The following is a 12,235-nucleotide window of genomic DNA, read 5'->3' on the forward strand; positions in this document are numbered from 1 at the left end:
CATGTGCTTAATACGTTTATTTGTTGAATAAATGGTTGCTTTGAACTATGGCTCCTGCACTGGTTCATCTGCCAGTATGATTCCATTTCTGTCTTACAGAAATTTGCCAAAAATCTCAGGTCCTTTGATGCCTTTGCCGTCTCCAGCTCTCACTGCCTTTATGAGTTAATTCCCTTTTGTAATTGTTTACTGTCATTTCAATGGAATGAAGTGTATTCTGTCTGTCTTTTGACAGGTTGAGATGTTTTAGTCAGGTTGAAAACATGAACAACAGCCAAGTTAGGAAAGCATGGCTTGTTTTTTTGACAATACTAAGTAGTTTTGGTTGATTGAAGGGTAGAAAATAAGGTTGAGAATTTAGGTTGAGGCCATGTCAGAGAGGGTCTGAAATCATTTGATGAAGAGTTTGTACTTAATTCAGAATGTCCTGGGGAACCCTTGTGGGGTGTTTGAGCAGAATCATGACTTGAAAAGAGTTTTTAAGGAAGATTGGTCTGACAGTGATGTAGTAAAGAAGAGAGGTCAGTTAGGAAGTTACTAGAATAATCTGAGGATGATTCATTGTGAATCTGAACCAAGATAGTGGTCAACAAAATGAAAAGGAGGGCGAGGAGTTAGAAAAATATTTGAGCCTTCTGGTGCCGACACTGATTAATTTCTCAGTGATAATTACAGTTCAGCAATGTGACTTTTTTAGATGGATCGGTTGATTGTATGGGGAACTGTATTGAATATCTTCTGTCAGTAATGTGTTACAAATGTCTTTCTTAGAATTTTTACATTTGTGAGAGAGATGAAACAGAAAGCAGACATCTCAGCTTTGTTGAGTCGGGGATATTTGGTCAACTCTGGCACTTCATATCTCTGGATGTTGGCAAGAGGTCAGGGAATATGTTAATGAATAATGCAGGGTGGTACAAGTGTTTCACTGTTTAACTCCCTTTTTTCTCACTAAATGTAACAAAATTTTAAAAATCAAAACATCTTTTAAAAATCCCATCTTAAAGTCTATATTTAGCTTTAGCCTTATTATTTGATTAAATAGTAGTCTTTGATTTAGAACTGAATTCTGATTTCTTCCTGACCTACTTGTGATGTTAACCAACTTTTTTTTTTCACTTAGTTACTTTATTTTTACAAGTTTGGAAATGATTGTCTTTTGCCTCTGAAAGAATTATCTGATGAGTAATTATTTTTCTAAGATGTTAAGCTTTTATTTCCATTAAGTAAAACTAATTTTATGATGACCAAACTAACCTTAAAAAGTTAACTGAGTAAACCAGGCAAATGCAATTTAGGAATGGTAACACATGCATACATAATGAAAACCATATGTTGGAGAAATATGCAAGTGTTTTTTAGGGTTGTTAGGTTAAACTGCATTATTTTATTTGGTAAAAATGTTTTCAACCTATGTTTTTTTCTTTACGTTTATTTTTGAATTTTTAAAAATTCACGCTCTGTTTTCCTGACTAAACTACAACTTCCTGAGGGTAGAGAGACTGTTCTTTCTTTTCTTTATCTCCCCTGCCTCCCTTCTCTCTCTTGCTTAATTTATTTTGATATAATTTTAGACTTACAAAAAAGTTGTAAGAAGAGTACAAACAACTCCCATATTCCTTTTACCTAGATTCACCTATTGTGTTTACATTTTGCCTACTTATCATTACTCTCTCCCTATATACATATTTACACACACACACTCACACATTTTTTTCTGAGCCAGTTAAGGATAAGTTGCAGACATTATGCCCCTTTATGCCTAAATTCTTTAGTGTATGTTTCCTAAGAATAAAGATATTCTCTTATATAACAGCAGTACAATTATCAAAATCAGGAAGCGTTTCATTGATACAGTACTATGATCTAATCTATAATCCATAAGTCAAATTTTGTCAGTTGTCCCAATATTGTCCTTTATAGCTTTGTTTATGCACTTAACATTTTTTCTCTGGGTCCAGGATCCCGTCCCAGTATCAAACACTGTATTTAGTCGTCCTGTCTCTTTAGGTTTCCCTTAACCTGGAACATATCTTCAGCCTTTCTTTGTGCTCTTGGCCATTACATTTTTGAAAACTACAGGCCAATTATTTTATAAAATGGCTCTTATGATTGATTTAGTAATGAATTTTTGTCAGGAATACCACAAAATAATAATGTGTCTTCTCAGTGCATCATTACAGGAAGCATAAGGTTTGCCCCAATATTGATGTTGTTAAGTTTGATAACTTGGTTAAGGCAGTGTCCCTCCAATAATTTGTGGGGTGATACTTTGAGAATATGTAAATGTCGTATCAAATATTCACCCACTAGTTTTAGCATCTATTGATGGTTCTTGCCTGAATCAGTTGTTATTGCAGTGGTTGCAGTGGTGATCTTCTGTCATTTCTTCTATGTTAATTAGTTGGCATTCTACTGTAAGGAAGAACTTTCTCCCCTATTATGTTTATTTATATCAGTATAGATTTATGGATTCTTGTTTTAGTCAATGTGTTATACTTTTTTCTGTCATAATTTATTTTGATGCTTAAATTGTCCCAGAATAGGCTCCTGGACACCCGCCCACCCCCCTCACCCCCAGGCTTGCTCCTGTGTCCTTATGACATGTCCCCATCTTTATTGAGCAGTTTTTGGCACTAGATGTTCTAGGGGCTCATCTTGTTATTTTCTCTGCCCCAGCCCTGGAATCATTACTCCAAGGATCTCTGGTGACTTTTTGGGTAGAATATGTATCTAGAAACCAAGAACTGGGAACTAGGTATTCTAATTGCTACTGGGGTGTTACTGCTACGAGGCCCTTTCAGTGGACATACCTATAAACACACATACACATAATATCTGCCTTTATTTCTACCCCTCCCTTTATCTCTATCTGTTTAAAACCTTGAGTTCATACTGATGATTCAAAATCCAATCCAAATGGTTTCTCTGCTGCAGGCTACAGCTGTCTGGCAGTCTCCCTTATCCCCCAAAGTATGGGCTGCCTTGAGGGGCTGCATTTCCTGCCGTGCATTTGCCTGTCTTACAGGAGAATAGGGCAAAAGTGGAGAAAAACAGCAGTCGACCATCACCCTAAAGAGGCTTTCAGTAATTTCAAGACAGTTTCTCCTACCCAAGAGAGTAGTAAAGTTGTAGCCTCTACTTTCAGTTGAACCTGAGAGTGCATGAACAGTATTAGCCATCTCCAAAGATAACTACATACTTACGTAGTATAGCAGGAAAGGTCCCAAGTGTGGAGCAAGATTAATATCCCTGGAAGCAGTTGTGGAAGCCACACCTACACACCCACACCCACACGCACACGCACATATGTATATATACTGTATTAGTTTCCTAGGGCTGCTGTAACAAATCGCCACACACTGGGTGGCTTAAACAACAACAGGAATAATTTTCTCACAGTTTCTGAAATAAACTTGAAAAGCTGGAATATAAATGAAAGAATTTTACACTTATTATTTTTTGGTTTTGTTTTTCAGTTTTTGTTGTTTACTTTTTAGTTGCCCTGTGATTTCAGATTATGGTTTGTGGTATACTGTGTAATAAGTAATAATAAAATTGATCATTAGAACATCTTATTTCTGGGAGTGGTAGGAGTTTCTTTGTAGAACATTGAACTAAGATTGTTTTTTCCACTTAGATAAGGAGTTCCTGTTTGGGGTTTAGTAGATTAAGAATATCTAGTATTATGAAAATCCAGTATAAATAAAAGAATGAATATGGTTCATCCTGTTCAAAGAATTCCTTTACTAGGGGCTGTGTTTAAGTGCTTGATAAACATTAAACATTAAATCAGCAGAATTGCCTTTGATTTGACTTTTAGCTCTTAGGCATTATAACCTCTGTCAACTGTTACAAGAGCTCTTGCTTGTTTTTATGCTTCTTTGTATGATCTTTAGTTACCTCACAGTTAATGTACATGATAGTGAAGAGGATGTGTTAGTTACATCCTGGGTTGTCAAAAAACAGAGACATAAATAGAGGAGTAGGTATAAGGGTGTGAATCACCTCCCCAAGTATTTCTCTTTCCTCTGAGTAAGGAGGGGTTCACAGTGGCTGGCCCAAGAATAGTACATGTCTGTATTTATTAGGGAGGTTCAGTTCCATGTGGAAACTTTACAAAACTTAGTTCCAGGTGTCAGCTCATTCCCAGAGGACCAGGCCACGCAAGTTCGCTCATGGCCAGTGAGTTTACTGGGCATCCTCCTGCAAAGGCTTTGGATGATATAGTACTTTGCTTCTTGTCTCTTTCAACACTTAGGAGACGGTACCTTCCTTTATGCACAGGCCTACAAAAGGAACTTTGTTCTTAGAGAATTTGTTAATCAAGATACCTCTATGTTTACCACCTTTCCCCGTAGTTAGGATTAATGTTCTCTGATGGAAGATATTTTTTGCTTTCTTTGTATCTTGCATAATGCTGTTTGTAGGCAAGGTGTTTTGAAGTGTTGGACCCCAAGTAGAACTTGGGCCTTTTCTGTTGAGGGCCGCTAACCTCCAGAAAAAACTTAAGTGATTGGATATACAGAACTTTTGATTGCTTTTTTTAAACTCATCTGATTTATAAATTAATAACAAGCTATAAAATGATGTTTAAGAAAAGGTTCACACTGGAAAAGGATCCTCAAAAAAAGAACCTAGTGTGTTCATAGAACGTAGATATATATAAATAAAAGAAACATATCAAGCATGGGAAATTTAGAATTGGGGGAAAAATCAGTTTAGGTTCTCACTTTCACATTTTGTGCAAAACTAAGTTACCTATGTAAAATGCAATAATTACATAAAAGAATGAATAATAAAACTAAAAATTTATATAACCATTTATCTGATTTCCCGGTGGAGAAGAATTTACTGAACAAAACAGTGTAAGAATGTTTTTCACTATTTGATAACTTAAAAAAAAAATGTTTAGTGGTGTCTTAAAAAAAAAAAAAGTCCAACGAAGTTAAAAGGTAAAACCTGAGGAAAATGTTGCTATACACACAACATGTTTAATATCTTAATTCTGTAAAGTGCTCATGTAAATTCAGTTGGTTTATTTTATTTCATTTTCTCCTCTTCTTCTTTTCTATCAACCTTGCCTTTATACTGTTTCAATTGGTGTATTAAATTCCCAGCTTCCATTTGGGCAGTTTACACTTGCTACCATTTAGTTCACAGCAGAACTGGGTTAGAGTTGTAGGTCCAGAGAGGAACATACCTCTTGGTGCCCTATTCAGATGAGTAGTTAATAGCCCTCTATCCCCCACTGTTCTCACTTCATTTTACATTTTGTTGTGTCCTGTTTCTCTCCTTTTCCTTCTTAGCTCTGACTTCCTCCCTCCTTTTGATGGGTTCTCTTCCTCTTTTCTCGCCCTACTAAATTTAACAGAGTTTTTTTCCTTATTGTTTCTTTTGCCTGATTTAGGTTTCCTTCCTCTTGCTTTTATTTTGCAAGAGTTGTATCTTGTGCGTTTGGAGGCACTCCTTGAACCTGGAAGTCTTCACAGCCCCCCTTCTCTGGTGTCTGTTTTTCTTTAGAATTATTTATCAGATTAGAGCAGCATAGGAGGTGTTTTTCAAAACTGTTTTTGTGATAGAGCTACTGAAACGTAACTGGACATAAAGAACTGAAATTTATTTCTAAATAACTCTGAGAAGAAGCATGGAACTTTTGCTTCTTCCATGGAGGAGGAGTAATTGGGGTATGTTAATTAGGAGATCCTGATGCTGCTTAGTTTTTTTATGGTCTTCGGGAGTACTTATTCTAGGTTGTTCTGCCTTTAACCAAATTGTGGCCATGCAAAACTGCATTACTTTTGTCTTGGAAGTCCTCCCAGTAATTATAACACACTATTGCAGTTCTCAGACTTTTGTGGGCATAAGCAATTCCCTGGGGGGACTTGTTAAAAATGTCCCCCTCCTGGAAATTGGTATTCAGATCTTGGGCACACCATTTTAAAGCTGACTTTAAGAAGAAGCACCCCAGGTAATTTTGATATAGGTCATCAGTAGACCACAATTGGAAAAATGTTGCCGTATGGCATCAAGTCCAAACTCTTTGATATGGCTTATAATGTTGCCCCTACCTCCCTCTCCAGCCCCATTTTCCATGGATCTATGCCACACATCCTATGCTTCAGGAATGTTAAGCCACTTAGAGTTCTCAACATGTCTTAACCTTCTCACACCTTTATATACCCTGGCACATGCTGGTCCCTCTGCTTACAACCCTCTTCCCCATCTCTGCCTTGTACATTCATTCTTCAGGTCTCCACTGAAGCATCACACCTTTCCTCTCGTCTTCTCAAACGGAATTAAACTACACTCACATGACAAAACTCTATTATCGACTACACTCACATAACAAAACTCTATTATAGACTACACTCACATAACAAAACTTTATTATAGCACTTAACATAGTGTTTCATCATTGTTGGTTTCCTGGTCCGTTCCCTACTAGATTATATATACTTAAGGACAGAGTCTGTCATGTTGATCTCTGTTCCCCCAGTGTCTGGCACATGGTAGATGTAGAGTAAATACTAAATAATACCAAAGCTTCTCTTGCCTCTTTGGAACATTAAGCATGCTAGACCTAAGGAAATGCTGTAGTAGCAGCTCTGCACTCCTGTATTCTGAGAGTTTTCACGTGTTTTTAAGTATAGAGCACTTATTTTTACAAAAAGCAATTATTCTTTAAGTGCTTTTACTAAAAGCAAGTATTTTGAATTATTTTTGAATTTTTGAATTAAAGGGACAAAAAAGAGTTCGGTAATAAGTAAGGCACCCTGGCTATATACCATGTATTTTTCTTGCCACTCGTAAGTGTGTGACTTGTATAAGTTATACTTCCTCTCAAGACTTTAATTTCTGTATCTGTAATTCTCTCTAACTAATACCCACAGTGGCCTTCTAATGGTCTTTCCCTTTTCTAATAACTCTTATACAGGTACCATGTCCTCTGACTAAAATACCATTTCTCCCCCTACCTCCTTCATTTCTGTGTTTAGGTCTTCCCAGTTGCCTTCTGGAGGGAAAAAATTGGTTTGGCTTTCAAGGCTTTCCTGTATGACCGGGTCCTTTCTTAGTCCTTGACCTTTAAATCTCACTCTTCCCTCTTGTTTTATTTGACAGTCTCACAAAAACAGACCTTCTTCTTTGCTCTTTATAATTAGCCCTACCTGGAATATATTTATTCAAATCCTTAAGTCCTACTCTAAGCCCCACCTTCTTGATAAAGATCACCATTCCGTCTTGCAGTGAGGAAATTGAGTAGTAAACCAAAATATCTTCCAAGAGGAAGGTTAATAGGGAAAATATGCTTGAATGTTTTTAACTTCATGGAAAGTTTAGTGGGAATAATATTGTTTCATACTAAGGCACACTAAATGGATAGTTTCGTTATGTGTAGTGGAGCTTACTATGTATATTATGCGTTTTCACCTGTAGTAATTGAAGCACAATTATTCACTGTTACTTGTGAAATGAAACCAACCAGCATATAAGCAATTATGGATCATTCCCCCATTATTTCTGTTTTCATTTCATTAATAAAATAAATGTAAACTAGTTTAAAATGTCAGTTATTATTAGCTGTAATCTATTATTTTTCTGTAGTAAACATATGATTTTGAAATAATATTCAGGCTGACTAAACTTTCTCATCACCTGAGTCCTAACTTCCTCGTTTTTTTCCAGTTGGATGTTTGCTAGGCATCTCTCAATCTGTCTTCAAAACAGAATCCACATTCTTCCTCCCCCCACAACCTGCTCCAAGGAGCAGCAGTGGGCAGGACTGTGTGGCTGGAGGGGAGAGTGGGGAGAGTGGGAATAGAGGTCAGAGAGGTCCCTGAAGGCCAGGATCACTCAGGGCCTTCTCGACCTGCCAGCGACTTAGGGCTTTGTTCTGTATTCAGTAAGTCTGCACTTTGGAAGCGTAAACCTTTTCATTTGTGGCAGGGTACATTTGTTCTTTAAGGAAATAGTTTCCCTCAGATATAATGGAGCAGGGACTTTGAGTGAAACCTTAGTATGTTCCTCCTAAAGTACCTAATTTAATAGAGTAATTTAATAGTATTTGTTCTAGTATGTATTATAGTTTCCTTGGGCCTATTTCTACATCATTAAGGAAAAACATCACATTAGAAGCTATCCATTTAAGTCCTATTTTTTTTTAAATTTTTTTAACATCTTTATTAGAGTATAATTGCTTTACAATGGTGTGTTAGTTTCTGCTTTATATCTAATTATTTTTAAAACAAAATTTGTAAGTTCTCTTTTCTTCTTAAAAAAAATTTCCCCTTTTTGTTTGGAGGGACAGTTGACTGACTAGTGTATAATTTAATTTGCATTTTCTGCTGTCATCATTTCCAGCAGGGGCATTATGTTGGGAAAATTCAGGTTTAGAATCGTGATTTAATTGGAGACAGGATTGATATATAATAAGGAATGAATTGCCTTACCAGATTTGCTGACTTTTTAGACAGTGCAGAGCCTATAAACTTTCTTGGGGCTCCTCATTTGGTGTGTGTAGTAAACAGAAACAATGCCATATTGGGGGTAGGAGAATAAGGATTAACATCAGCTTCTAGAGAATGGAGAGTGCTGTTTTAGAGTATAGATCCTTTAAGAAATGTTGTAGGGGGCTTCCCTGGTGGCGCAGTGGTTGAGAGTCTGCCTGCCAATGCAGGGGACACGGGTTCGAGCCCTGGTCTGGGAAGATTCCCCGCGGAGCGGCTGGGCCCGTGAGCCACAATTACTGAGCCTGCGCGTCTGCAGCCTGTGCTCCACAACAAGAGAGGCCGCGATAGTGAGAAGGCCTGCGCACCGCGGTGAAGAGTGGCCCCCGCTTGCCACAACTGGGGAGGGCCCTCGCACAGAAACGAAGACCCAACACAGCCATAAATTAAAAAATAAATAAATAAATAAATAAATTTTTTTTTAAATAAAAAAAAAAAGAAATGTTGTAGGACCTAAATTTTTATTGGAAAAGTCTCTGAATAAAATGTCTAAAGTTCATTTTTGTAAAATAACCCATGTGGTGACAGAAATTCAAGAAAGGACAAAATTGGCAAAAGTTACATAAATAGTAAAAGTCTAATAGTTACTTTAAATTTTCGATTTATTTTATGACTCTGTCATTGTTCCTTAGCATATGTTCCTTTACGTGAGTCAATAGTAGTCTAGATAAAACAAAATTATTAAAATATTTGAGAGACTTTTTAAAATCCAAATAATTATTGGGTTTGAATAATAGGAAAAAAACTCACAGAACACACCAGACTTTGGTGTGGAGTCTGTAGTTCTGTTTGGATCCATGACAATTTAAAATATTCATATTCATTTTGAACCGTTTAGTGTTTGCGCTGTAAAATTATATTCCTATTGTTTCATTTTTTTTCCAGTGTAGCATCTTCCTTATGGGCATTTGCAGTGTGTGCTCAGAAGGAAAGTGTAGGCACAAGTGTCATTATCTCAAAACAGAATTCTTCCTAGAATATTTTTGCTTCTGGGTTATTCCAGTGTTTAGTTTTGAAGATTAGGAAGGAAAAGGAAGTTGACTGTTAACATTCCCAGTTCTGTTGCTTGTTGGCCCTCATTATGAAGACCGAGTATTACTACTCTTAGATGTTCTCAAACTAGCAACTGTTATTCGAATAATTAAGTCACCTGGTGATGAGGTTTTTCTTTGCACTAACTTTTTGTTTTTAATGGGTAGATAACTTTTTAAAAATTTTTATTTATTTATTTTTGGCTGCGTTGGGTCTTTGTTGCTGCACGCGGGCTTTCTCTAGTTGTGATGAGCGGGAGCTACTCTCTGTAAATAATTCAATAATGAATGAAAATCTTAGAAATAGTATTAATACAAGTGAACTATAAAAATCAAATGTCTTTAAGAGCCAAATTTATGCATTGGAAAATTAGTTGATCCATTTTCCATTTGTCAAGGTAGAATGCCCTGATTTATACATGCTTATAGTAGTGAAATTAAGAAATGAGAATCTCTTAAGTGGTTAAATGGGATATGATCTGATTTTCAGCATTATTAGAACTAAATTCAGTTTTGATTTTGCAACAGTATTTGACCGTTTCTACAAAATTTTATATGGTAAAATAAGGTTTAAAATTTAACTTCATGGCACCTCATCAGATAGCTAAAATCCTTATGTATCTCATAACTGTGTTTAAGGACCGCAGAAATAATTTTGTTGATTGCTGCTTTGGAGGTATAAGATGTATATAAATTCTTATTCTAGATTAAAGATATCTTTAATCTCTGAAGAACTGTTTAAGCTAACTGACAAGTTGTATTCTGAATATTGCCTAGATCCACTAGAACAAAATTTGTGTTTTCATAAACGTGAGTCAAGAGTATGGCATGTACAATGAAGATATTCATTGTGTCCCTGGGAAAGTTAATGTGTGTTACTCCAAGTTGAAGGAGAAGGATCTGTGGTCATGTAAATTTGGAATATGTTGGTTTAAGCAAAGCTAAGCTTTACTGAAGATTTCTCAGAGCCTTTAATATTGAAATATTTTATATTAATCAGATTAATCTTACTTTAAGAATTTTAAGTATCTGATCAGTCATTGATCTTACTTTGTTTCGTGTAATCTTTTCCTCCTTTCACAAAATAATATGCAAGTTCCGTGTCAGATATCACATTATTTTATTAATGGGAAGAAAGAAAATATCCCTTCTTTCAAAGGACTTACACGTGAAAAGTCACCACATGTAGGAAATTTTGTATATGAATTTCATGTTTTCAATTCCAGTTTTCTATTTGAATTCTCGTTCCTTGAATTTTGTAGGGACTGATAGGGAAGTTAGTAAAAGACAAATGGGGTAGAAAGTAAGAGTAAGATAGAAGGAAGAGCTAATTCAACAAACTGAACTAGATTAAAGGTTTTTGCTTTGTCTTTTCTCTGAAATGCTTTTTGGACTAAGGTTTTCATGATACATACTTATTTGAACAAATTTTTATAGAATAAATAAGATAATAACTTGCTCGTTAAAGTCTTCTGAAATTTTTTTTCTGTGGTGTTTGGGGGTGTTGCAGGATCTATTAGTGGAGAGAACTGTACTACTGTAATATCCTCTGATTAATGGGAGTGGTCTGTGATTTAAAAATCATTGTTGTAAAGCAACTATACTCCAATAAAAATTTTTTTTAAAAAAATCATCATTACTTGTGATTCTGGTTATAATCTGATACAGTGTGTTCTTCTTTCACAATTTCCTAAAAATTTGAGACTTAATTGCTCATTTCTACTCACTTGTTAACCTTGTCTCCACTTATGACTTCCAGTTTCCTTTTATAATATAATCTCTAGTTTTCAAGGTTTGACTCCAGAGAGTTGCAATATGTATCAGAACATACACGGCATGATTTTTCAAGTTCAACCTATAACTATTCATTATACACAAATACCTGTATTTCAGATGGAGCAGCTGTCAGATGAAGAAATTGACCATGGCGCTGAAGAAGACAGTGACAAGGAAGATCAGGACCTGGACAAAATGTTTGGAGCCTGGCTGGGGGAGCTAGACAAACTCACTCAGGTTGGAAATTGTGCTTGAAAAACTGGTTGAGGATTTTAAGTCATCACTATGTGCTAAAACTTTACTGCGTAGACATGAGGATATGAATATAGTTTATGTTTTAAAATACTGCTATAAAGGAAAAATGTCCAAAACATTAACAAGTAAATGAATAGTAACTCTAGAACACAAGATACTGTCTTCTGTGGTTATTTTAAGGAGTTTCAAAAAAAAAATGCTTTTGACAGAGGTTCTATGCATCTAGAGGGATTTCTTAAAATCTGTTTCATAAATTGAGTTGCTGCCTAAAAAGTTTTAAAGCCTAAAATGTAAAAATCTAAATTTTAGCAAATCCTATTCTATAACTTAGTGAGTATGAACACATTTTACAACATAAATAATATCCTCACATGCAGATATTTTCTATTACATGATTCCAGAATACTGACAAAATTTCATCCCCGGCGGCATTTGAAAACAGTGGCTGAGCTTTTTCATTTTGTTTTATTGGATCTTCGGTTTTAAAAAAAAAAGAAGACTTTATCCTCTAAACCAGGTCACTTTTTAGAATAAAAGCGTATACTATTACTACCCCAGTTAATACATTATATTCAATATATATGAAGATAGTTATGTTTATTAAAGGAACATTAACTTTATGACAATGAGAAAGAATGTTAGAACAAAACTTACTTTCACTCATCC

The 12,235-nt window shown here is 35.6% G+C and overlaps 1 protein-coding gene across 5 annotated transcripts in view; it reads left to right on the forward strand.

Moving 5' to 3' along the window:
• The window catches only part of RAPH1 (Ras association (RalGDS/AF-6) and pleckstrin homology domains 1), an 88,739-nt gene that overhangs the window by 20,959 nt on the left and 55,545 nt on the right, over window positions 1–12,235 (forward strand). For all 5 annotated transcript variants that reach the window (XM_068544619.1, XM_068544616.1, XM_068544617.1 and 2 more), the window contains exon 2: window positions 11,432–11,551. In XM_068544619.1, coding sequence (XP_068400720.1) covers window positions 11,432–11,551 — 120 coding nt within the window. The remainder of the gene's footprint in view (window positions 1–11,431; window positions 11,552–12,235) is intronic.

The sequence above is a fragment of the Eschrichtius robustus genome, chromosome 5 (assembly GCF_028021215.1).
Source record: "Eschrichtius robustus isolate mEscRob2 chromosome 5, mEscRob2.pri, whole genome shotgun sequence".
NCBI classification, from domain to species: Eukaryota; Metazoa; Chordata; class Mammalia; order Artiodactyla; family Eschrichtiidae; genus Eschrichtius; species Eschrichtius robustus.